A 27,475-nucleotide genomic window follows, 5' to 3' on the forward strand; every position below is an offset into this window, starting at 1 on the left:
AGAGGAACAACATCTCTTTCAATCTGTTTTACTTGCTGGAGTAGCATGTGTTTGTTGTAGCTGGTGCTTGACTGAGAGTAGAAGTGGCAGAAGCAGCACGGTCTGGGGTGGGTAGTACCCCTCTAAATAAGCCCAGTGTGCAGATTTCTGCATTTCCTACGTGATTTGGCTGTTCCCAGCTGGTCCTGATCCTCAGCATTGCCAGAAATATCTCTATTACACAGCTTGGAAAACAAGCAGCAGGTCAGACGGGTTCTCCATGCTCACAGTCGTTCTCTATTTCATTCCTCTGGCTGCAATTGATGGACCCAGCGGTGTAGAACAAATATTGCTCCCATAATTACCTGCTGCCTGTTAGATCCACAGGTAGCACTGGGTCAGGGGAGCTTTGGTGGCAGCCAGAACAGAGCAGGAGGTATGTGATGAGCAGACACTGCCATTTCCTCGTGTGGGTCCCCTCATTGGAAGTATTGATGTGGTTATTGGGCATCTCTAGCTAAGAGAATGCAGTTTGTTGTCCCTGCCAGCTGCATTTACGGTATTTTGCTAATCTATTCTTTTTGACACCACGAATGGTCTATTTCCTTGTGCTCCTTTATTGATCGAAGGAAAGATTCAATTTGACAGCAGTTTCAGGAAAACCTTCAAGTTGTCCAAGATGCAGTAGAATTATTAACCACCCTAAGCTGACATGTGGTAATTTAGCATTAATGTTAGCCCTGACACAGTGAGGAGTCATCATACCAAGTTACCAGCTGATGCCCACAAGTTTATGAGTATATAAAGAATAGCTGAAATAGTCTTTTGTGTAAACACCCAGCCCTTTATTCACTGGGTGTTAAACTTCCTTTGGCAGGGAGGAGGGGGCTGGATCCCCCCTGCACTACCCACTACAGTTGGCATAAATTAATAGGATTTCGCAGCTTTTTGCAGCTGTATTTGTACAACTTCATCTTGAAATAATTTTAATTTCTGTGCCTAGGCTTATAATTTTTTCAAGCGCGTTACACAGTTGGCTGTACATAATTATGTCTTACAGCCATAAGCACTGACAATCTGCTTACCTAAACTATTCTGCTCTAAACTTGTCATTTCACTGATGGTGAATTCATATAATGCATGTAATTCACCAGATCAAAAATTAAATTATCAATTAATAATACTGCAGAAAAAAAAAATTAAACTAGAAATTTTGTACATCTATAAGAGTATCTGCAGTTAAAAGGGGAGTTAAGACTAGACAGCCCAGACCAGTCTGGACTCTAAAATTGTTGATGACTTTAATGCAGTTGTTGTTGGGGTTTTTGGAGGGTGAGAAGCTTGTGTTTGTGATCTTTGAGGACTGTTACTTGCTTTGGAGAGTTAAATCCAGAACCAGAATGTGCCATAAATGGAAGTGATATGAAAGGGCTCTGTAATGTGTCAGAAATTACTGCTTTTATTTTTTTTTTTTTAAATCTCTGGCGCCATGTCCTTAAGCTGGCCTGTCTGCCTCTTGCATTAGAAGTGTGTGGATGGGAAGCACATCAATAAGTCACATGAATAAGTCTAACATGAATTCAAGTCAAAGCAAGCAGGGGTCTCAGATCAAACCCACTCAGAAGCAGAGTTAACGAAAGAGAAAAACTTGCCAAAAATCCAGCCCTGTGAATTCATTCCAAATGAGCAGAGTTCAGCCAGGTTTGAAAATTTCCTCGAAGGCAATCTCCCATCCCTGATGCACGAGGCACATCTGCACAAGCAGTGGGTGTTTGAGTGAGGGCACCCACACCAGAGGGAAAGGCACCCTCGGAGCTCAGGGTGTTGGTGCAGGGGCTGCAGGAAGGTGATGGGAGGGCACAGGAGAGCTGCCTGGGAGAGGGGATGCTGGCATGAGCCTGGCAGTGTGTCCTGCAGCTGCAGTGTCCTGCATGCAGCTGTGTGCCTGCACACCAGATGTGTTTGTGTGGGCACGGGCTGGATCCAGCTGTGTGATGGGTGAGCCAGCCCGATGCCAGCCTGTTTGCTGTCACCTTACTGGGCATTCCTGACCACAGAGCTCTTGTGGTGTCTTGCTCTGCAAGTTTATTGAAGGGAAAACACAGCTCTGGAGTGTCCAGCATAGCTGTTGTGGAAGGAAACGTATGTGTGCGTGCATGGGCAGAATTTGGCCATCAGGGAGGAGTTATCCTGGAGAATTCAATATTTTATCTGTGTAACAAAAGAAGATGAGTCCTAGGAGCAAAGGCACCTCACGCTGTCTTTGTTCACTGGTCAGTAAATCACAGAATCATAGAATATCTTAGGGTGGACAGGATCCTTCAGGATCATCAAACCTGGACCTGCACTGATGTCTTTTAGGATTGCTCCCATAGTGCACAGAGAGAACTTCATCCCCTGCCTCCTCACACTGGTGTTGCCTTTTACTGACCATTGAAATAACTTCTGTATATGCTATGCCATGTAATCTACCCTACATAACAAATAGGTTTGCTCTTCCTGTAATTAAACTTTTTAGAGAGACTATGAGAGCTGCAGAGCTTTAAATCCTGCTCTGCAAGCATCCCAAAGTAGTGTCTCAAATAGAAGCCTCAGCAGATTTTGTTCTCCAAAATAGACACACTGTAGGGTTTTGTTGTTGTTTCCCATTGTTAGCTATTTGCAGGCAGGTCCAAAAGCTTTATTTTATGCTGAGGGCAGCACTCACAATCATGCCACAGCACTACTTCTCCATGATCAGGGGTATCTATAGGTATCATGCCATGGGGAGTTCAGTGCATGACTCTGGGAAAGCCAAGCTCACTACAAAAGCAAGGGTCACACACACTAAGACCAATTATATCCTTTGAGTCTGGGAAAAACTTCCTTCATAGGGACACCAGTGTGTTTGTTCTCCCCTGAATGTTTGTTCCCTGTGTCTGAGCTCACTGTCCTACCTAGAGGAATGCTGCTTGTGGTAAATTGCTGGGGGTCGAGTGAAGAGCATTCTTCACTTGTTCTTCTGCTGTGCAGCTAATTTTTTAAATGCCATGTGCTGGATTTTCAGCTGAAATAAATTAGCGTGCCTCTATTTGAAGCCACTGAGTCTACACTGATTTATATCAGCTGAGGGCCTCAATCATTAGTTACAGTGATCAGGTTACTCCTGTGCAGGTCAATATTTGCTACCCTTATTTATCTTCTGCACTGAGCACTCGAGTTTCCTGCTCATTTTTACCCAGAAAGGTGCTGGATTCACTTTTCCAGGCTTGCTCTGTGGCAGACATGATGTAAGGACATAAGGCTTCAGGAGAGATACACTTCAAAAAGAAATGAGGACAAATTCCCACTGCCATGATTTGTTTTTCTTGACTTTGTCTTCATTTAGGCATAGCCATCACAGGCAGCAGTGGGGCCAGCTGCACGAAGGTGCTGCAGGATGATGCCCTCTGCAAAGAAACAGTGGGTAGCCCTTCGTAAACAGATCATGAAGGATGATCTTCTCTTGCCTGTCACAACTCCTCTGTCAGAGGAGTAAGAACAGTGTGTTTTGAACTCTCAGATGTATTTCCTCTCACCTTTTGTCATGGAGCATCCTCTGCAGCAGAGGAGGGTTTGTGCATCTGGTTCAAATCCCAGCCAGGCATTATCAGCCCCTTGCATCTTGCACAGTAGGAACCTGCCTCACTTCTTCAGGGCCAAAATTCACCTGATAGCAGCACATCAGCTCCACTGGGATGCCTTCAGTCACTGTAGTGAAGAATCTGCTCTCTTGCAAGAGAGATAAGGGAAGAGTAGTAAAAATTAGTTTTGTTCCTTCTGCTATCAAGGTTCTGGCAGTGATAAGATGTTGGTCACATGGAGGTGTTCTGTAATCTTCTTTTCCCATCAGAGCTGCTCTCCTCCCTCTCTCTTGCCTTGCTACAGTCTGAAGCATTTTCACAGTGGAGTTCTCAGGCTGCAAAAGGCCCAAAGAAAGGCACATATTGCTTTGGAAATGACTGTGCCATATCAATTACTGTTGGATGTGGAAGATCCATTAGCATTGGCCAGTTCCTGATATGGGGACCCTGGCTTCTTGACCTTTATAATAGTGAGTGGGAGAGAGAAATAATTACTTAATTGTTTAATCATAAAGACCATGCAGCAAATTGCAGTTTACTGAGTTTTTCACTGCTAAAGACAGGGACCTGACATGAGCTTCTGGCAGTCCCAAGTCACCACTCAGAAACTTTGACCAGCTGCAGAGTTACACAGAGCAGATTGGCCTCCTGAGCCCTGCAGACTTCAATCTTTTTGTGTCAGGATAACTCAAGCTAAAACATAAATTCTTTGCTGTTTCAGCAGGTAGAAAAGTAGAGTTAAGCTGCAGCAAATCCTTGGCCTCAATGCACTGCTGCACACCAGGTACTCTGTGCTTGTGGTGTGTCATCTCATCATGTAAAGAATTTGGTTTTCTAGGCAAAAGCATTGTTATTTCACTTTTATCCCAAGCAGAATAATGGTAGTTTTGAATTAGACTGTGAGTCTGACAAGTTCAATTTCATGCTGTACTTATGTGTGGGGTCACACACAGTTACTGGCCATAGTTGCAGGCAGAAATTCTCTCCCACTGCATTACCAGCTCCTTATTGAGCCTGATTGATATGCTGCTCTCCATCTGCTCAGTGTTACATTTTCATCCAGGTAGAGGAGGAAAATTCTGCTAAACAATTCAAAAAATCTTGGACGCGAGAGGAGTGAAAACTATCAAAGCTACCCATGGGCATAGGGAAGGCTCCAGAGGAGTGTGTCCATGTGGATGTAATTGGCCTGATGGGAGCAGCAGGGTTGGAGAGGAGCCCTTGGACAGAGAGAGCCATGTGGAAGCCAAATGACCTGTGAAATGCTGGGAGCTGTCAGCAGCTGAACATTTGGTGCAGCACCTCAGCCAAGCACTCACAGGGTGCGTACAGAGGAAGCAAATCCTCCTGGTAAGGAGCAGGAGAGCTGGATGGGAATGGCTGGATGGGAAGGGCTGGATAGGAAGGGCTGAATAGGAATGGCTGGATGGGAATGGCTGGGTGGGAATGAGCTGGATGGGAATGGCTGGATAGGAAGGGCTGGATGGGAAGGGCTGGATGAGAATGAGCTGGATGGGAATGGCTGGAGGGAATGGCTGGATGAGAATGTCTGGATGGGAAGGGCTGGATGGGAATGGCTGCATGGGAAGGGCTGGATGGGAATGGCTGGATGGGAATGAGCTGGATGGGAATGGCTGGATGGGAATGGCTGGATGCGAGTGGCTGGATGGGAATGAGCTGGATGGGAATGAGCTGGATGGGACTGGCTGGATGAGAAGGGCTGGATGGGAATGGGCTCCTCTGCAGGTACCACAGAACAAGCCAGGCACACAGGATAGGTTCTTCTCTTTTGGATTCAGGCATCTCATAGCTTCGTTTCTTTAACACAGGCTGCATCATCAGTTAAATTAATGGCTTATATGACAGCTTGAATCTCTCTGGGGCACTACTTGGACTCTGTCTTATCATCAAAATAAATAACATTAGAAATCACTTTGCACAGATTTCAGCTGGAAGAGTTAACTTGACATGGGAGACATCCAGCCGTTGAGGCGAAGGGAACATTTTATAGTTCAGCTTTGGATTTGTATTTTAAAGAAGAGGAAGAAACTTAAGTTCTCAGCAGTGAATCTCAACCATGTGAAAATCTGGTCTCTAGTCTAGGTGTAGTCCTTGGTTCTCTTTTTCTTGGTGGAAGGAGAAAACCACTTCTTCCAGGAAATGTGATACATACTTAAGTCTTCAGGAGGATGGATTTCACCCTTGAAAGACTTGTTTCTCTTCTTTTTATCTGAAACCAGATACAAAGTTTTTAGAAAATCATGTGTGAGATGAAACCAGTCCCAGTTGAGGAAAGAAAGAAATCCCCAAGTAAAAATGTGCAATTCCATCCCTTCTTTCTTTGCCAGTAGAGATCTTTCCCCACTTAACCTTGTTTGTAAATGCCACCACCATGGACACTTGGCTCGGTCAATGCTCATTTTGTCCAGGGGTGGATGAACACTTAAGGGCAAGCTGCTGCTAAACCCAGGGCTGGAGTTAGTGAAAATCCTACAAACCACCCTTGCCATGTCAAAGCATCCCCCTTGCAAGGCATGAGAGGCAAGAAGAGAGGATTTACTCTGAAGACAGAAGTCTTTTAGAGGATCTGGGTTTTGGGTTTTTTTTTCATTTCCTTCTAGGAGGTAGCTTGGGGTCATTGGCAAGTGTGGTAAAAAGGAGACAGAAGTTAAATGTTACCTTCACCTGGCTGGGTCTCCAAATCTGTCTTAATTTTTCTCTGCTTGACTTTTGCATCTTTTTATTGAAACCATATGTGGTTCTTTCAGCAACATGCAGTAATTTGTTTGGAAATACAGGGCTAGAGATGTGTCTCTTTACTGGCTTCTAAAACAACTGTGAAATAAGAGTTAAGAACTTTAGTACAAATGAGTCCTAAACATATTGCAAATTCAGTTAAAAATAAATAAGTCCTTAGTAAAGATTTCAATAAACAGTAAGAGTAGTTGAATTAAAATATTTCCACTAAAATTAATGAGCCAATCCTGAAATGCTTAGACTGACTCTTAAGTGTGCTCTTTTAAAGGCTTTGAATATGTTTGCCTGTCTGAATTTCTATGGAGCATTTTGAATGCATGACAGATTATAATCTTCAATTATTTTAATTTGGTTTTCTTAATGGGCAAAATAGCTAAGAGCTTAATAATAAAAGACACTTACTGCTTATCATTTACATTATTTTATGTGTTCATTAATAATTATAATGGGTTTTATAAAACAAAAAAATCAAGTCTAAGTATCCCCAGGTCATGTTAGTGCAAATCTTGCATACTATTCAGTAGAAGATTTGGTAAACTAAGTGTTTTTTGAAGGGCATTTTTGACTCCATATGTTGTAGAGCAAGACAAAGAATTTAAAAGGAAATTTATTTTCTGGTTCATTCTGTGGAAGGAAAATGTAACAGAGGATAAATGTCCTACTTTGCTTTCTCCAGATACATTTCCAGGCACAGTGCAGGGATGGGCAGAACCCAGACCACAGACACCTTATGAAATTCTCTAAATACAGTTTATTAGGTACAGGAGTACTGTTGTTACGGTCACATCTTCTCTTCTGTAGGCTCAGTTGTCCTTGTTCATTCAGCTTTTCCTTACACACCCCATTTCCTGGGCCTCCAGGCATTTCCTTTACTGCTCTCTAAACAGTCTCCATTGGAACACTTTTTTTCCTGGCAATGTCGTGCTCCAAAAACTGTATAATTTATGTTCTCACTGGTGCCCTCAGTGCTGACCACATAGCTTTGCCTGCTCTGTACCACCCCTGCTCCTGGCATGGGAGCATTGCAGGGATCTCTGGAGGTTTCTGTCACTGCTGGGACAAGGGAGGAGGGCCTGGGGATTCAAACCCCTGCAGCAAGAAAGGGCAGTGCTGAGAGCACAAGGGTGTGGGTCAGCAGAAGAAAAACAGTGATAAAATATGGTACCTTAGAGGAGCTCACCACTTGAAATTCTGTTCACTAGTAAAGTTTGTGGGAATGGTTTATCTTCCCAATAAATCCTGATGGAGATCCACAATCCCCAAGATGTTATCTGTAAAAGCAGGGTGCAATCCTGTGCCACAAACACTGCTTTTCTGTCTAAATGTGACATTGAGGAGAGGCCAGCTTGGAACAGCTTAGCCCTGTATTGTCTCAAGAGTTGCAGTGTTCATTTTCAAACATTTTCGTTACTAGATCAGAACCTGCAGTAGAAGATCCCCATCTTGTGACATTGCACCATTTCTCCTGTTTCTGGGATTGCTTTGTAGAAATAAGGGCTGAATCAGACTCCAGATGTTCTGGTTCTGAGTTCCAAACTTTGCTGTGTTTTGGGTGATGCCTCAATGATTTGAGCTCCAGCCACTCAGTGCTGGGCTGCAAGGCCACCCTGTCCTTGCTGGCCACAGCCAGGCAGAGGGATGGCAGCTCCAGAGAGGTGCCTGGCTCTGCTGCAGGCTCCCTCTGGGGCTCTGGTGGCTGATCCCACAGCTTCCAGATGGGCCATTTCTATCTGTCAGACTGGTGAGGGTTCCTGCGTGGAAAATGCTACCTGTGTTCGTGAGGTAGGGTGGGAACAAGGGATTGCATCTTCCAACATAAATTGCCTTTTGATCTGGGACATTTTCCCTCGCCAGTGAATCAATCCACTCCAAGCTCCATCCCAGAGGGGCTTTTTAGAGCATAAAAGCTGCTTTGCAAGCAAATTCCTTTTATGACAGTCATCAGCCATCATCATTCATCCTGCTCACATCATCATATGCAGAACTGTATCATGCCAGGCACTGGAGAAGCTCAAAGCTCCAAGGGTTCTCCGAGTAAAAAATGTATAAATGCAGCTAAGGAAAACCATCCCTCTGCCATCTGTTCTGTAACCCAGAGCCCTGCATACCTCTTGACTGCATTATAAAAGGAGAGATAAATGAAAGGAAAATTCATGTGTATGTTCTCCAGTCAGAAGATTATCATATGGATCTGTTACCATCTTCACATTTCCCAGGATAAATGAAGGGAAAAGTAACTCCCTTTTGAACCAGTAAATTCCCCCAACCTGTAATTTTTATTCCTGATTTAGTGAGCTCCTTGGGAATCGAGAGGGATTTATTGCTATTATTATTATTATTATTATTATTATTATTATTATGGTAAACTGCTCCAGGAACAGTTTCAACAAAAGAAGTAAACCTTGCATTGTGTTCAGATAATGTTCTTAACTTCTCAACAAGATTTAATAAATTGCACCCTGGGAATTAGGCAAATTAAACCTTTGGTCAAAATGTTACAGGATTACTGAAAAATTTTTTTTTTTTTTTTTTAATCTCATTAAGAGTGCTAAAATTATATGCTCCAATATAAAAAGTATGTGTGTGATAAATATCTCCCTGGCAGTAAAATATACTATGCTTCGTTGTCAATGGTCTTTGCAACTTTCTGTGACAAGTGCTACTTCTTACATTATTTTTTTTCTGAACACTTCATACCCTTGTATTTTTACTGGAAATGGATTTAAGTATAGGTAGCAGGCAAACCCTTGTGCTATGATTGCAATTAACAGCAAATTGCTGAATATTTGCAGGATATTTCCCCCATCTTTGTTTTGCTCAATGCAGTATAATTAGCTCATGGATTTCTCTCAGTATAATGGGCTGTGGGTCTTATGATATATTTCATCTCCTAGATCTGCAATGATTTACATACAGACAGCTTAGACCCTATTAATGCTAATAAAAGTGCTGCAAGGACATCCTATAGCGTGCACTTTATTAAACTGTACATAGCTTTCTTCGAGAGCTTCTGTTTATCTGCGTTTCCCAAAAATAAAATATAGTGCCTTTAGCACTGAATATTTAAATCCAGGCTCCTTTTCCCTGTTTCTGTCTCTCTCTATGCATTTCTAATGCTTCTATCACAATGGGATCTGGGTACTATATGCAACAGGAAATAGAGCAGAAAAATGTCCACTAACAGGCTCTTCCCTTCTGTGATTCGGGTTAAAACTGCTCCCATTTTGGTTCCCTGTAGTGTCTGCTTAGCTCTTTGGCATCTGTGCTCAAGCACAGCCGTAGCTGAGCCAGGCTGGGGCTGGGTAGAAGTGCAAAATACCTTTGTTGGGTAGTTTTGGGTTTTTCCCACCTTTTTTAAGGGTAAATTTACATTATAGTTTGTTTGGAGTTGTGCAGACACACACCGATGAAGACACGCAGCTGTGTGTCCCACATTACCCTTTTTAATTTGTAAGGTGGGAACCCCAGCCTGGCTCAGAGCTGGAGGTCCAGCAGTGTCTTCCTGTTTCCACTTACCTGAAGCCTGGCTCCAGGTGTGGATTTAGTGGGTTGGAGCTTGAACTCCCTGGTGTGAGCTGTGCATTTGCACAGACATTGCCACCAGCTCGATTTCCAGCCCTTCCCTCTGGCAGGGCAGAGCTGACCTTCTGAAAATGGGGACTGTGATCTTTAGCTGTCAAACTGGTGACAATGCTGTCACTGAAACCACAGTTGTGCAAGCAATGCTTGATTTTGATATACCCTCCTCACCCACAGATTCACTAATGAAAGTTGAATTCATGGCTTTTCTACTTGTGTCTCTCTTAGAAATACCTGCTAGCCCCACGTAAATCTGGACAAATCCTCCTGTGCAGCATGAGGTCTCTTTCAGTGTACAGGCCCTCTTTTAAGTGACTGTACCAGTGTAAGTCCAGTCAGTTTTCTCAGTACTAACAGTGTAACAAGCAGTGAATCCTTTGGAGAGAAGACAAATGGAGCTGTGTCTATTCCCTGACCTGCAGCTCCAGCGGCGCAGGTGCCGCGCGGATCAATCCTGGCGGTGCCTGTAATAACTGACATGATTAGCCATTAGCAGGAGCAGACAGTTTGGTGGGGGAAGCACAAAGAAAACAGTGTAGAAACTTGGTAATGATCTGGACAAAGGTATCAAAGGAGATTCTGGGAGACAGGGATCTGATATTGCCCTGCACCGACACGTTCAGCGTCTTGTCAGCCTCCTGTGTCAGGAGGGGAAGGAACAGAGAAGGTCACACATGGGAGGAGTGTGCAGCAGCCCACAGCCCCATCCCAATTCCTCTGCCTGACAAGCAAAACCTCCTCTTCTCTTGGAAAATGACCTTCTCTCCCCAAATCCAGGCTGTTTGGGGGACACAGGATCCCACGAAGTTCACTCAGGCACCTCCAAGGGTGCAGCTGCTGTAGCAGAGATGCCAGCGTGCATTCAGCTACGAGGGCTCTATTATCTTCCCACTACTTCGTTGTATTCATAGACCTGTTAGGGAAAAATTTATGCACGTCGCTTTTTGCAGTGCCAAGACACTTTGTGATGGTGCAGGGGGTGGTAATTTATTTGTACCTTGCACTTTCTTTTGGGAATAGTCATGCTGTTGCAAGAACTTCTTTCAGCATTTGATCAGAAAATTAAATTTGTGTTTAAAGAGATAGTCAGGGTTGCTAGGACAACATATTAACCTCCCTTCTTTTTTTCCTCAGCTCTGTATCCAAGGTTCATGCAACTCACTGTGCTGTACTCGGCTTGCAGTGTTGTTCTCAAAGTGCAGGAGGGAAGGGCTTTAGAAACAGTGTCCAAAACATGCTTTCCCTCAACAAATATCACATGAAATGGTACCATCCCACTGGGCATTACCAGCCTGGCCTCGTCAAGCCAGCAGGGTTGGACAAAGAGGAGCAAACAGCCCCGTTCTTTGAATTTCATGGGAGTATTTGTGTGCACAGTCACCAGGACTGAGAGTACAATGGGGGAGCTTGCAGACAGCGTTTTCAGAAATGATTAATGGCTGGGAGACTCTGGGTATAGCTGAAAAATTTGGACACTTTAAGGAGACCAGGGTTTCAGTAATATGCAAACAGTGGGTTTTATGCATTTTAGGCTATTCCACATCTCAGTTAAAAAGTCACAATTTCAATGATTTCTCATGAATTAAAAAGGAGCAAAATAGCTGAAACTTTGTGGAATGTACTTTTCATGGCTTTTTGCCAAATCTTTGGCGTTCAGGACTCACAGTGGTATTACATCTCTGCAGCCTTCAGGCTGAGATCTTTTAAAGTTGCTTAAACATCCATATGGCTTTTGTCCAGAACTTATGGATTTCCGTCTCTGTTATTTCCTCCAGATCCGTTCGGATAAGGACAAGGAGATCCATATCAGATACAGCATCACTGGAGTGGGAGCCGACCAGCCGCCCATGGAGGTCTTCAACATTGACCCTGTGTCTGGCAGGATGTACGTGACACGCCCGATGGACAGGGAGGAAAGAGCTTCCTACCACGTGAGCATCAAACGTCCTGACTTACAGCTGGGCTCACAAGCTCAAGGCAGGATTGCTGGGTTCAAGAAGGGGCATGCTGAATCTGCCAGGCCAATGCAAAGTGCTGGTTGGTGGCAGCTGACCATCAGCCAGCATGTGCCCAGGCGGCCAGGAAGGCCAATGGCACCTGGCCTGTATCAGCAGTAGTGTGGCCAGCAGGACCAGGGCAGTGATTGTCGCCCTGTGCTGGGCACTGGTGCGGCCACTGCTCAAATCTGGGGTCAGTTTTGGGCCCCTCACCACATTGAGCATGTCCAGGGAAGGGTGGCAGAGCTGGAGAAGGGTGGAGAGAGATGAGTTTGATGGTGAGCAGCTGACAGAGCCGGTGGGGGGCTCAACCCCCTCAACTCAGAAGAGGAGGCTCAGGGGAAACTTCATCACTCTATGACTCCCTGGAAGGAGGTTGTAGCCACATGGGGTTGGTCTGTTCTCCCAAGTAACAAGTGAGAGAACAAGAGGAAATGGCCTCAAGTTGTGCCAGGAGAGATTGAGGTTGGATATCAGGAAAAATTTCTTCACTGAAAGGGCTGTCTAGCCCTGGCACAAGCTGCCCAGGGCAGTGGTGAAGTTACCATCCCTGGAGAGATTCAAAAGCCGTGTAGATGTGGCACTTGAGGACATGGTTGAGTGATGGGCTTGGCAGTGCTGGGGGAACAGTTGGACGTGATCTGAGAGGGCTTTTCCAACCTAAACAATTCTGTGATTATATGAAAGTGGAGATAAACTGATGTCTTTTTCAGACACAGAGTCATTTGTTTAAAATGGTGCAACTTCACACTGCTTGTTAAATCCATGCAAATTTATGTGAAGACTGAGCCACCCAAAACCATGAGAAGCCAGTCACTACATTAGCATGTCTTGGGAAATTACTAATTTAAGAATCATTACTGCATCTAAACATGCAATAATTGCTATAGTCATTTTTCACTTTAATTCGCCAGGAGATGTTCAGGCAGTATGATGGGGGTGTGTCAGATAGGTTTTTAAATACACAGATAGGCTAATATTAAATATCAGGGAATTAATTAAGATTAATTACACTCAAAAGTGATGGTGCCTCATGCTATCCTTGTTCATAAAATGCACTACCTGCAGAACGCTCACAGTGTAATTGATTGCTGTGTTTTGATATAAATCCCAGCTCCTCAATTGCACAGCAGTTCCAGTCCCACAAATTGCTAAAAGAATAGGTTACGCCTTGCATGATAGCCCTGCAAAATTTCAAACATTTTCTGCATCTGCTCTCTAGCTGTCTGCTGAAGTGGTTGTGAAAGGCTGTTTCCTGGATTGCTATCAGCCTTAGCTCCATCTCCTGGCATGGTAATAGCCCTTCCCAGGGATGCTGCAATGCCAGCGGAGCGCACGGGTCACTTCCAGTGACACCGCATCCCGAACTGCGCCGTCGGAGATGCTCATTCTGTCAGCTTTATCAGCTATCCAGTTAACCATGTTGACACAGCTTCTGGGCTGGGGTGGAAAGATAAAGAAAATAGATTACCTCTTTAGTTGGGTGGAAAGAGAGATTTCCCCTGGGTAAAAGGAGTTCTGAAGAAAAATTATTTTATACTCTGTGAACAAGAACAATTATTTTGTTTGTTGTGCCTAGGAAAATATGAAGAAAGGTTGTTTTGGAGAAGTATTTGAGATAAAGTGTGTGTCATCTCAGCGTTGTTGATACTGTTTCAGCAGTGCCAGGTTATTATAACAGTCTAGTCAATAATAAAAAAGTTAAGACTTTTGATGGAGCCGCTGTGATGTCTGCAATCAGACACTCGCAACCAAAAACATGAGATGAAACAGATTTTGTCCTCCATCCTAACAAACCCTGTGCCCCTTAAAAATGAACTGAACCTACCAGTCACAGTGAATTGAGCAAATTGAATTCTTGCCTTGTCAAAGGTGATGGGATGAATGTGCCTTGTACATACCACAGGATTTCCAGCCTTTGCTGTTCCTCACAGAAACCTTGAACTAGTGGCATCCATGTGTAAATAAGCATATTCATACTCTGAAGGTTACAGGAAGATGTATTTCACAGAGAGAATAACTGATGAGTATGTTATGAGACCTTATAGACAGGAATACTGAATGGTAGAAAAATCTTTGTTAGGAGAATAGTAGAAGGTGGTGAAGAACATTTTAAGTTGTGTCTGTAAATGACCTTTAGGTCCTTCAGCTTCAGTAGCAATGGATTGATGATTTCAGTTGTTCATTTCCTAACCCTTTACAAAGCCTTTATAAATACACCATGCACAAAGCAATGACCCAAACACTTGAGCAGAAACTTACAGTAGGAATGATCAGTGCTGGAAATGAGAAAAAATTTGGCCCATTTCCAGAAAGAAAATAAATTCCAAAGTCTTGGCTAGTGGAGGGTTTGAAGAAGTCAATGAATTTATGCCACTTCATAGAGCCCAGTCTCTAACTGATAGGAAAGGCAACATGCAGCCAGGTTTGAACTGAGTGCTGGAAGAGCAGTGACTGAGGTGTAGGCTTGGATGTGAACTGGAGAGCTTGGCCACTTTAAACTTGTTTGAGATCTGCTGTGGTTTTCTTTGGCTTGAATTAGTAGCTTTGCTCTTCAGTGAGAATGTCAGTGGAGCTGCAAGGCACCACTGGTCCCTCTGACCCAGCAGGACATGGGTTCTGTGTCTGGTGCAGCCCTGTGTTCCAGCTGAAGGTGGGTGCATTGACACAGCTTCAGGTTTTCTGCAGCCCCAAACAACAAAAACCGAATCTTTTCAGCATCTCTGTCACTCTCGAGTGTTGTCCTTGCTGCTTTTGTTCCCAGGTAATCTAAAAACTAATTATAAAAGAAAGAACAATAATTTGCAAGTCTTTGTAAGGCTACATATCAAGAGTTCTGTTTCATTAACTCCCACATTTTCAACACATATTTTCTTATGCATAATTATCTGTATTGCTTCAGGACTACCATTTTTAAAATACTAGTGTTTTAACACTCCCTGCATTCAGCAAGCCATTTGTCTGATGAAACCTGCCTCACTCCCTAAGGTGAAACAGATTTTTTTCTAATTAGATCAGGAGTTCTGCAGCAGAACTTCTCCTGTTTTTGTGATCATTCTTGAACTTTTAGGGAGGATCATTCTGAGCTTGAGTTATGTAGAGATGTATGTGCCTTTGGGACTCAGAGCCCCAGCCCAGGTGCTGTTTGTGCTGGTGATGGCAAGTTCAGCTGTATTTTGGCCTCATCTGTTTGTGTCTGCACTCCAAACCAGAGCACAAACTCTCCAGGGACCTCGCAGACATCCCAGACACAGAGTCAGCTGAAAATACGAGCAGAGGAAAACAAAAAGAGCTCTGCAGCCACTTAACCAACCCCACGTCGTGGTGTGGAACTGCACAGGTGGCACTGAGTGATGGCCTGGGAGCCACCCTGGCATCATTAGTGCCATGGGACACGCAGCAAGGGACACACAGCCGTGGGACACACAGCCTGGGACACACAGCAAGGGACACACAGCAAGGGACACACAGCCAGGGACACACAGCCAGGGACACACAGCTATGGGACACACAGCCAGGGACCCACAGCAAGGGACACACAGCAAGGGACACACAGCCAGGGACATACAGCAATGGGAGACACAGGAAGGGACACACAGCAAGGGACACACAGCAATGGGAGACACAGCAAGGGACACACAGCCATGGGACACACAGCAATGGGACACACAGCCATGGAACACACATCCATGGACACACATCCATGGGACACACAGCCATGGGACACACAGCAAGGGACGCACAGCCAGGGACACACAGCAAGGGACACACAGCCATGGAACACACATCCATGGGACACACAGCCATGGGACACACAGCCAGGGACACACAGCCATGGGGCACACAGCTGTGGGGCACACAGCCAGGGACACACAGCAAGGGACACACAGCCATGGGACACACAGCCATGGGACACACAGCCAGGGGCACACAGCAATGGGACACACAGCCATGGAACACACATCCATGGACACACATCCATGGGACACACAGCCATGGGACACCCAGCAAGGGACGCACAGCCAGGGACACACAGCCGTGGGGCACACAGCCTGGGACACACAGCAAGGGACACACAGCCAGGGACACACAGCCATGGGTCACAAAGCCAGAGACATACAGGAAGGGACACACAGCAAGGGACACACAGCCATGGGAGACACAGCAAGGGACACACAGCCGTGGGACACACAGCCAGGGAAACACAGCAAGGGACACACAGCCAGGGACACATTCCCCACATTTCTCTGCCATCTCACTGTGGCAGGCATGTGCTGCATGTCCCCTTGCAGTCAGCCCCTGGAATGTTCTCTGCATGCCAAGGAAGTTTCAGCAGGTAGTAATACTTAATATGCATGAGTTCTCTTGGCCTTGTTTAGCTGCACTCCCCAAGTCCCGTTTGTGCTGCTGACAGAATTAGTGGCTCTCAATGTCTTTCCTGATCCAGACACCAGTTTCATATTAAGCTGCAGTTAGGCCTGGCAAGTACAAGGGATAGAAAATTGGTAGCTTAGTTTTCCAAGACGTTTTTCAAGCTCTGTTTTCAAAAGACATCAGCATAAACATGTCAGTAAGTAATCATTGCTTATGATACTCAAGTAATATGCATTATAGGGAAACTTTGAAGCAAGTCCTAACCCAGTTCCAGACACATGTGTGCACTGTCAGCTTCAGGCTGATGGAATACTCCCTCAGAAATGGCTGGAGCAGAGCAGGTGGGTTATAGACTGACAAAGAGTTGTTTTAAATGAAAAGGAACAAAGCAATTTTACTACAAATTAAGGGATAATTCCAGTATTTTGAACCATGTTGAATAATGCCAGCCATTTGTGTCACAATGCTCTAAATTGAACTTTTAATCACAATTAAGAGCACACAAATTAGGCATGACATTGTATGCTTATTGCCTAAAGGCTCTGTCACTGATTGATAATGTATATTTGTATTAGTAGTATTAGTGCCTAAGTAATATTCATATTTAACACAATTCACTGTGTTGACTTTGACTAACTACCTTCAGATACCACCAGCCTCCAGTGTAATCAATAATCATGATACCAGATCATTTGTATGCCAACAGCTACATTTACACTGGAAACTGTCAGTAGGAAAACCTCAGAGACCTGTGGTAGCTGCTGCTGAATATGATAGCAATAATTGTCACACTTTTAAACAGTATTTGTTAAAGAATATTGAGCCAGCTCCTTGGCTGGTACAGCAGAGTGATGCATCAGCTAGAGATTAGTTGGCTACGTGTATTAATTTTTCAGAATCCTTTGTAAGGTATTTGACTTGACTTTATTCCTTCTTCACTCCTGTCATGTTCTCCCTCTTGAGGAAAATGTAAATATTTCAAACTAACTTTATAAATGTTTCTTAACTGTCTCTTCAGGCACACAGCAGCTCCCATTTGAATACTTGTGCATGCCCCATGTGTGGCATGTGGCCTGTGGGCCAGGTGATTTTCACACACCTTGCACTTGTGTGTTTTCCAGCTTAAAAATGATGTGTGTGTCTGGTGGAGCTCAGCCATCACCTTTTGTGCCTTTCCCAGTGCTACAAAGCATTCCCATGCATCTGCTTTTTATGCTCTCCATCACTTCAACACCAGAATAGAGGTGGCAGAGGTGGCTTGGTCACAGGTGGCCACAGAGCCCCACGCAGGCTCCGACTGTGCCTGGCAGGAATGAGCCCCATCTCAGCCACTGAGGAATGGCTCCAGAGCAAAGTGTGTTGTCCACCTTGAGAGTGCCTCATGAGTACCAAAAGCAGGACAAAAGAATGAGGGAGAAGGCTAATTAAGGAAGGGAAATGCAGTACAGATCTGCCTTGGAGATCCAGCCAGTTTCCTAGCAGACAGATTGACCCCCTGGAGTCCCTCCTTCCTTGGCTCTCTCTGCTGAGGATGGTCTCTAATGAGGAATTGTCTCTTAACAAGGAATAGTTGTTAGCAGGAACAGCTCCCATTGAGTTGAAATTCAACCCTGTGGCTCAGGACTCCATTCTGCTTTTGCCACAGCTGGCACTGACCACAGGGGAGCCACATGTTGTGGGAGATATGGAGGCATTGGCACATGAGAGTTGTTCAGAGACAGCAGGCAGAGAAAATTAATGCAAAAAAGCACAAAAGGAAAAAAGTAGAAATGTTCACTGAAGCCAGGCCAAAAAAAGGAGAGGAGAGGAGAGAGGCTGCCATCTTCCTGGCACTGCAGATGCTGAGACAGGACACCACTCCAGTGCCCAGCACTGCCCTGCCTCCCATAGCTCAGCCCAGTGCTGGTGCTGGGCTCAGGACACCTGAGCATGTCACCACAGGTTTGATGAGATTCCTGCAGTCTTGCTTATTGAATTTTTTTTTTGCCTTGAGTGCAGGCAGTAATGCGGTGATGGGTACATGTGCTCAGTGAGTGCAACAAGCAGATAGATGTGCATTGCTGAGAAATCCCTTACTCCTGGAGATTTCAAACAAAAGCTATCAAATGTAATTAAAAATTTGCAGGGGGAGAGTCAGATCTGAGGGGGGAGATACCAGCTTTGCTCTCTGCTTTATCTCTGAATGGAACCATTTCCGCTGCTGGAAATGCTGTAAGAGAGAGCCCAGTGCTGCCTCAGTTTGAAGATAATAACTTTAATTTTAGCTCTGAATTACTTTTTTTCAAAGACAGTCTGACCTCTGACTGTAAAGTTATTGAATTGCTACATCTGACATGATGAAGGATAGCTCAACAGGTGGGAGCCAAAGCAGTTCCTATGTAGGAAAGAAATGCAGATATTAAGAGCATTGCACGTTATGAAACACAAATGGTACACCCTGTATTGAAAGCAAAGTTGGACTTCTTCAGGCTTTAAAGAAAACGTGCTGCTTAATTTCCTTTGGAGAAAAAAAAAAAAAAAGTGTTTTTCCCCCAGCTCATTTCATGTGGCAGTTTGTTCTCTTTGCTTGATTAAATGTTAATCCAGCCCATCCTAATGGTGTGCAGTTCCTTTTGTTAAGCTCTGGACTTCTGAGCACCATACATGAAGGGGAAAGTTGCATCAATCACCAGCACAGCGAGAGTGAAAGACAGGAACCAGGGCTAATGCAATTAGCACATTTATTTGTCATGCATCAGAGGAGCTGGAGACCTCCCTGGAAAGTCAGCTCTGACTCCCAGCAGCAGCCTGATGGTGTAGGGAACTGCTGGGAGGGACCAGAGGCCTCCATTCCTCTGGTGTGTCCCCTGTCCTTCAGCCCCACTGTCCCAGCCAGCCCTGGCATGAACAGGTTGCCCAGAGCAAGTGTTCCAGCACAGGTTGGATGGAGCGTGGAGCACCCTGGTCTGGTGGAAGGTTCCCTGCCTGTGACAGAGGGTTGGAACTAGATGAGCTTGAAGGTCTTTCCAGCCCAGCCCATTGTGTGACTCTGACTCTGTGAAGCTGACATCCTCTGAAGCTTTGGTTCCCCAGCCCGCCAGCCCTGCACGATGTCACACCATCCCGAGTGCCATCCCCGTTCTCGTGGCAGAGTGGAGGCTCAGCAGTGCTCACAGGGGCTGAGATGAAGAGGGATGGTGGCCAGAACCTGCAGCACTCAGAGCCAGCAGTGCCTCCCCAGTGCCAGCCGGGTCGGGGCCGTGCAGCTCTCCCCTCGCTGTCGGAGCTCTCCCGACGCGGTGCTCAGCCACACGCCATTTACAGTAGCCATCTGTTCCCTTTAATGAGAAAGCTATCCATTTTTTTCACCTGGTTACTGATTGTTCCAGACTATTGTGATTGCTTCGTTTTATTAATTACTCATTTTGACATGTTGTATCTGTCTCTTTTGTTCAGAAAACAGATGCTCTTGTTTCTGGGCGTTTTTACTGATGGTTATTGCTAATAAGATAAAGCTGCAGTTCCAGTTTAACTGAGGGCTTAACACTGTGGCTCTGGTTATTGAAATGCCTCAGCGCTGGGTATTTTATTCAAGCCTGAGGAAATTGCATTCTTAGTGCCATGGGGGCTCCCATTATTTGAAGGAAGGGGACTTTTTAAATGTCTTCTGGTGCGCAGAGCAATGGGGTCGGTAGCTGTTGGTGTTCCTGGAGACCATGATTAAACAAAGAATAAACATTACTAAGATCATGCTGAAATCTTCTCACTTCCTAATTCCCAGTATTATGGGTGTGAAATGCTGCAGGTTCCCATAAGAAACCTCTCGCTCAAAATCATTTCCTCACTTTATTTGGAACTAAGCAAAATTTGCTTTTCAGATTGTCAGACGAGGTTCAATATGTCTTAAAAATTAAAATAGGGTGGTCTGTGAGCTGTGAAGGAGATAAGATAGCATCACTACAGCAGAGCTGAAGTGTTTCCACTGACAATCACTGTTTTAAAATATTATTTCAATATTATATTAAGCTCTGAAAAACTGTGAGTCGAGTGTAGATGGAAACCATGTCAGTGCTTTCTGCTGGAATTAGATACTGCCTCCATTCAATTTTGAGGAAGTATTTATGATGTAAAGTCAATCCTTGCAAAACAGTCTCTCATTCTGCAACAAATCCATTTTCTGATATTGTGCTTTCTTTGTGCTCCTCCCCAGCTCCGGGCTCATGCAGTGGATATGAATGGAAACAAGGTGGAGAATCCTATTGACCTTTACATCTATGTGATTGATATGAATGACAACAGGCCGGAGTTCATCAACCAAGTCTATAATGGATCTGTTGATGAAGGCTCTAAACCAGGTACAGTTGAAAAAAAAGGCTCAAAGTTTCTCAGCTTTTCAGTCATTCATCTGGTGTGGTGGCTTGGGCTCTGCTGGGAACACAGGATGAGGTTTGATCTTGCTGGCTGTTGGTGGAAGACTGATGGAGGTGAGAACAATCCCATTGTGTCTGTTTTTCTGGATGAAGACAAAGCGCAGACTTGGGATGGAGGGAACCTGGGTCCTGGTGGTCCCTTCCTGGCTGTGGAATTTGGAAAAGCAGCAGTTTTGTAGAGTAATGCTGTGTAGCACCATTCTCATACACTCACTGCACACGTACAGGGCTGTTATTCTAATTACAGAGCACTGAAAGCCAGCCTGGCAGTGGCCTTTCACTGACCCTGTGTCTCAAATGCTCAATATCCTCCTCCTTGATGTTTAATTCAGTCATTTGCCAACTCAATATCTGGCATCCAGTCAGACTCCAAGGAAGGCTGTCTCAAGAAAACACTTTCTTACTTGGGACCTGATGGAAACCTGCGGAAGTGGGAATATTCATATTGAAATAGCAGGTTCATCCTCCGTCCCCACAGACTTTTCTAACAGAGGGTAAAATGGGAAAAAACCTGAAGGTAAATTTCAGGAAATTTCTGGGTGAAAAATCAGTGAGGGTGTAAGCTGTATGGGGAAAAGTGATGATTTTTACATGAGCACATTTATATGCTTGGAAGAAGCAGAGCTGTAAAGGTCTTTAATGTTCTATTTCCAACTCTACTGTTGATTTGTTATTTAAGTATGGTGTAACCCTGCAGTTTCCAATATGGGAGCAGGGTTGGTTTAGCTCATTGCTGAGCGTAACTAAAATGACTGTATCCATTCTCTGAACATTGTTCTGTGTCACCAGTACAGTTGGAACTCTCCTGAAATCAGAGGGAGTTTTTTGCCTAGATTCTCTCCTTGGTTGTTTGCCAGCTGAGGGGTTAAATACCCCGTGACTTTGGTTTGTGTCAGCAAACATTTATCACAGCGGCTCTGCTGCCGGAGGTGTGACAGGGGAGTCTCGGGTGGGCACTGTTTTTAACAAGGTGATTCACAGTCCTGATTGATTGTCTTCCAGCACTGTGAGGGACAGGCAGCTGTGGGGCACACGTGGTGGGGGCAGAACGTGACATTATTTCTGAGCAAAGAATAGGTACAGCTCCCTTTCTGATTCCTTTGGGTGGTGATGTTCCAGCTTCAAAGTCCTGATCCTGGTCCTGCTTGGAGGAGGGAATGTGAGAAGTCCCTGAGCTGACAGCTCTGATGACATCTTCCCAGAGAATTTTTCCAGCTTTCATTTGAAGGCCACTTTGGGGCATATAAAAGTTTGAAGATTGATACAACATTTCCATAGCAAATCAAATTTCTTACATCTTATTCGAGGACAGATCAATATTCCGAGTGTTCCCAAATGTTTTAACTAGCTCTGTTCATCTGTCAAAAAAGCAGTAAATTGCATCCTCTTCTTGTCTGAAATCCAGATAAACCTTTGAGCTATTAAATAGAACAGGATAATTTGCCTACAAAATACTTGTGCCTCTGCTTCTAGCAGTGTTTTTTGGTATTCTCTATCCCAGGCTGGAGTGCTTGCCTTTAAGGCAGGAAGGTAGAAAGCAATCTGTTTTTATTCAAAAGCAATTACATTTGTCTTTGATGTATTTGTCGGGGTTTTTTTTCCTCTCTCTCCTGTTTAATCGGTATTCTTTTAAAGGTTTATATTAGTATTGAATTTCTCTTCCTTGCTTTTGTTGAGCCTCCTAGGAATTTGGGTATTGGAGGCCCTCATTCTGTGTGCTTGGCAAGAAACATGATCTTGTGCCTTTGAGAAAGTGATAGAGAGGTCATGGAGTTAAAAGGGAATATCTGCATGCTCCTCCTTTGCCTCAAAATTATGTGTCCCTCTTTTGTGCAGAGACAAGTGTAGACAATGCATTTAGCTAAGGGTAGATCTTGCAAATATTTAGAAACTTTTTATTGGTTGAAGATGCCTCAGAATATTGTAACAACTAAGGAGGTACCACCAGCCATTAGAAGAGAAGAAATACGTTACCAGAATTCATGATTATTTCTGGCAGCAGTTGAGAAATGAAAGGCACTGCATATTCTTTGAGGTAACAGCAAAATTTGTTCAGTACTGATTCAACAGTAAGTTAGAGATGTATACGCATCTATAAAAATATATCTGCATATGTGTGAATATCCATGCTTCAAGCAAACCAAAAAATCTTGTTATATGTTACAGGAATTCAGCATTCATTTTCCTCTGCTCAGTGCTGCTGAACTATGCCTGAGGACTGAAAATGCTTCCCTGGATATCCTGTGCAATTGTTATTTCTCACATCTTCCATATGCCCATTTATAATGGCTGTGATTAAAAATGCAGGATTACTTGATTACGACAGTATCTGCGATGTTCTTAATTTTGCACACCTCTGATGAGAGATATTAGAGTATCCCAAATAAATGCTGGCTCTGAGGGCAGCTAGAATGAGCAGCCAGTGGCTGTTTGAAGTCAGTCAGAATTTTGCCCAGATTTAATAGAAAAAAAAAACAGATAAAAAAGGATATATTGGGCTCGAGCTCTACCCATGGAAATTTTGCAGAGCAAGACCATCAGAAATGTGCCATTGAGCAGAGGCTGAGCAGGGCGCAGTGACCTTGAGCTGCAGGGAAAGCCTGGTAAGGCTTCAGCAGGATCAGTAGGGCAGATCCCGTTCCAGTGAGCAGGAAAGGGCCCTGAGGTGCTGTCCAGCACTCGCAGGGTCCGGGCTGGAGCAGAGGCAGGGCTGTGTGTGCCCAGCAGGCAGGGCTGTCCCTCCACAGGATCCTGGTCCCTGCTCGGGGCCGGGATGTGGTGACCTGGAACAGAGTGTGCAGCCTCATCTCTGAGCCTGGCAGGGAGCTGCAGAGTGTGCCAGGCCAGGGCAGGGCATGGAGGGTGGCCAAGTAAGATGTGACCTACTGACTCAACGGTGAACGTGCCAAAAGAGGGTGGAGTGAACCAAGGAAAGGGAATGCAGGAGGAGGCGTGCTCCAGCCTGCAGCACGGTGTGACACTGCTGGGCACTCAGCCTCCCGCAGGAACAAGTTTGCTTTAGCCTGGAATACAAATATACAAAATTGTCCAAGAGCTGGAAGAATTGGCAGTGATGTGAAGAGACTCATTAGACAGTCTGATGAGGTTTAAGTGAAGGGGCTTCCCAGCCTGCAGAGCACTCAGCCTGGGTTCCCAAGGAGCCTGTTCTCTGCAAGTCACCTTGAAGCAACCCTTGACAGGAATAGAAAAGAAATCATCAAGTATTATTAATTATAATAGGTTGTTGTTGCTGGTTAAGATTATAATAACTTAATTGAAATAGTGTCTTGAGCCATAGCATAGTGTTCTTGAAAATCAGGAGCTCACTCTCGGTGAAGTTCTCTGTGGTGAGAACTGGCCCCTGGACATCCTCAGATGTGCTGGCTCTTAAACTGAATTACATCTCTTTCCTTTTCTGATACTCTCTGGAAAAACAGTTTAATGCATTTCTAGTCTCAGGTCAAGTAGCTGGGCAATTTAAAATGTGTAAAAGCAGGCCCTTCCAAACATGCAGATCAGGAGTAGTGATGCAGGATTTCCTTTTCCACAGGACCATCTTTCTTCCTCACTCTCCCCCTCCACGCATTGTTTTGATTTAACACACCACTGTTTGAAAGTGTATCTTAAAAGACCATATTTTACTCATGTTGAATAATGTTCTGCCTCTTTGAACTTTGCCTCTGTGTGAAGAACACAGCCAGGTTTTAAAAATGCAGCTGCAAGCTGGAGCTGAAATTTCCCCCGCTCCCTCTGGCAGCCTTAACCAGCAGAGCTCTCCTGGAGCTGCCTTTCGAGCGCTGACAAAGCGGGATGGGTGCAGAGCTTGGCTGCCCAGCCCTGCCTGCCCTGCAAGGATTCTGCTGCCTCTTCCACGCCCACGACTCCCAGCTGCATCACACCAGCTCCTTACAGCAGGAAGGGATGGGGCTTGAAGTGGGATTTTCCCCTCTGTGAGCACAAGCCCCTGAACTTGTACTGCTGGGTGTGCAGGATCCCAGCAGAGTCCTTGGGGAGGGCTCTTTTGGGAGGAATTTATAGTTTCAAAAAAATTACTCAAGAAAATGACATGAAAATGCTTAAACATGAAAGAAGAAAGGGAGTTTAATTACAAAATAGTGTGATGGAGAAGGATTACTTCCATCTCTGCAGAAGCTTCGTTTTGCTGTAACCACAGCAGACCCTTCCTCATGGAAGGATGTGGATGTCTCACTTAACTGAAGTGTTCAGTTCTGAAAAGGTCAATGTGAAATGCTCTGCAGCGACTTGAGTGCTTTGCTCTGGGTTGTATCTATTTTGTTTTAACAGAAAGATTGTCAGAAATTAACTCATCTCTCCAAAACAATTTGTTCCTGTCAGACTGGCCTTTTCCATTCCCATTCATCCTTTCCACTTCACTAACTCTCTGGATGCATCCTGGTCCCTTTCAAGTCAATAGCACAAGTCCAAGGGACTTCTTTTAAATTCTATCCAGCCCCTTCATTCTCCTGGAGTTGTGTAGGATAGCTTACTCCTACCACCCTTCTTAGGGGTGGTGTGAAAGAGTGCTGAGTATAGAGAGTCCTCCAAAACAAAGGAATATTAGTATTTCTTACATGAGAAATGTTGTAATTTAAAATCTCTCCTTCTCCTCCTGAGTCCATGGAACTCTGATAGAATAATTGTTGATAACATGCCACGTGAAAAATGAAATAGCTGGGAGCCAAGTCTATATGTGGCAAATCGAGTTAAAGAAATCTCATAAAAAATAAGCAGTATATAAAAAAACCCAAGGATTTTAAATGCTGATTATTCTACTAGTGTCCCAGTTTGTTTATTTTATTTCTATGCCAGCAGAGATTCCCTCAGAGATTAACACCATGGACTAATGCACAGATGGGGCCAGAAACTCGAAAGTCATCTGAATATTAAGAATTTAAATCTTTAGCCTCAGTGATTTGAACAGAAAGCCAATTATGAGGCTGAATTAGTTTTCAAATTAAACTGCAATTTAAGGCATGTGAAATTAATCTTTTAAGGCGTATAGTTGCATTTGTATATATATTCATGGGGAGAATTTGGATTCTGCAGTTCTGGCTTGTTCCTCTTCTCCAACCTGACAGTGCAATCCATGAAGAGATGCCTGGTGTGCCTGGTTGTATGTTCAGTGGAGGAACAGAGCAGGTGTAGCTGGCTGGCAGGGCCTGAAATCTGAAGAGAAGATGTTTCATTTTAAAAAATTAATAGGACACAGAGAGAATCCCTCTTCCTGCCACTGCAACCCATTCCAAAAGTGCCATAGCACTGCTCATAGTCAAATATTCAATATGTTTTTTTCCAGCTCGGAGGTAAGTTAATTTTAGAACTCTTCATTTGGGAAGGTCCCAGTTCAAGAGAGCACCTGAGCAGGTTCATGGGTGAGGCTGCCACACGTTCTGGTTTGTAGCACTAGAAGCTTAAAATAATGCAAATGCTGAATGTTTTAGAGAGAGATCATGCGCAGGTAAAATATTCCAGAGGGTCAGAGTGGGACTCAGTGGATTCTTCCATTTATCCCAGAGGTATTCACAGGTTGGGTACATTACTTTTGGATCCATCCCAAGCTGGAATATAGTCATCTATGGCAGTGCCATCTTCTGCACCCTGGGCAGGTGTTGCTCTTATCCTTGCACTTTATGTACTATTAAAAATGGCTTTGTCCAACCTGATCCTATTCTCTCACACATTACACACAGACTTAGGATACACAATATTCTTTTTCAAGTTCTTTTGCTCAGCCAAGCACAATTTTAAGGTAAGAAATTGTTTTTCTGCAGACTCATGTGGTAGTGCTTTCCATTTTCTTTCGAGGTGAGTGGTTATGAAATCTGTGCTCTTAATTTCCTTTTCAGAAGCATCCAGTCCCAAGAGCAAGGAAGTGAATTATTAGGACTGTAAGTGAGAAAAAAAAATGCAAATCCCAAGACTGGTGGGCTTTCCCTCAAAAAAAAAAAGAAAAAAGAAAAAAAGAAGGCCAAGTTGATGTAAAGAGAAAAAAACAAAGTGGAAATCATGGTCTGACACCAATGTAGGAGGGAATTACAACTGAACACTGTAATAGACTACACTGCCTTCTTTTAACCAGCAGTTACAAATACATATAAAATAGTTACAAATAGCATAGTATGATATATATAATGTTTATATTATCTTACACCACTTTATATTGTGGTGTATTCTAGTATCAAAGTTCAGGGTTTGAACTGCAGCCTTCTGGAGGGTGTGTTCAGTGTCAGGCTGTGTGCAGCTGGGGCTGCATGATTTCTGGAGCATCGTGCCTTCAGTGCAGCATCAAACCTGGGTGTTCAGCACAGTTCAGTGGGGGTGTTCAGGATATCTTGTCCTAAGTAGCCATGCTTTCCCCCTTCTTTAAATTAGCCGTGGAAATCGACAGGATGTGTGTGCAGGAACTCAGCCAAGCTGAAGCTCGTGGATTTATGCAGCCAGAACCATTTGCTCAGAGGCTGGATGTGCCTTTGCCCACCCTGATGATTGACTGGTGGGATTTCTCTGGGGTAGGGGGGTCTCAGTGAGCTGCAGGCTGCTGGAGGGGAGTGATCTCCAAATCTGGCAAGCGCCGTGTGTGTGCTGCAGTCAGTGCATCTGCTGGTTGGCTCTCCGGAGGTATTTATTCCATTTTTAACAATCAGGAGGTCTTATTTCCGTCCTGGGTGACAGCAGCCTCTTCAGCTCTCTCTGTTGTCTCTCCAGACTTGCTCGCTCTCTTTATTCTCATTAGGATGGCTCTTGCCCTGTCTGAAGC

The 27,475-nt window shown here is 44.5% G+C and overlaps 1 protein-coding gene across 1 annotated transcript in view; it reads left to right on the forward strand.

Annotated features, from left to right (window-relative positions):
- The window catches only part of CDH4 (cadherin 4), a 416,129-nt gene that overhangs the window by 307,668 nt on the left and 80,986 nt on the right, over window positions 1-27,475 (forward strand). Inside the window, exons 5-6 of the mRNA XM_041417862.1 lie at window positions 11,693-11,848; window positions 20,478-20,622. Of these exons, the coding sequence (XP_041273796.1) occupies window positions 11,693-11,848; window positions 20,478-20,622 (301 nt within the window). The remainder of the gene's footprint in view (window positions 1-11,692; window positions 11,849-20,477; window positions 20,623-27,475) is intronic.

This window comes from Onychostruthus taczanowskii, unplaced genomic scaffold (assembly GCF_017590055.1).
Source record: "Onychostruthus taczanowskii isolate IOZ18803 unplaced genomic scaffold, ASM1759005v1 scaffold57, whole genome shotgun sequence".
In the NCBI taxonomy this organism is placed as follows: Eukaryota; Metazoa; Chordata; class Aves; order Passeriformes; family Passeridae; genus Onychostruthus; species Onychostruthus taczanowskii.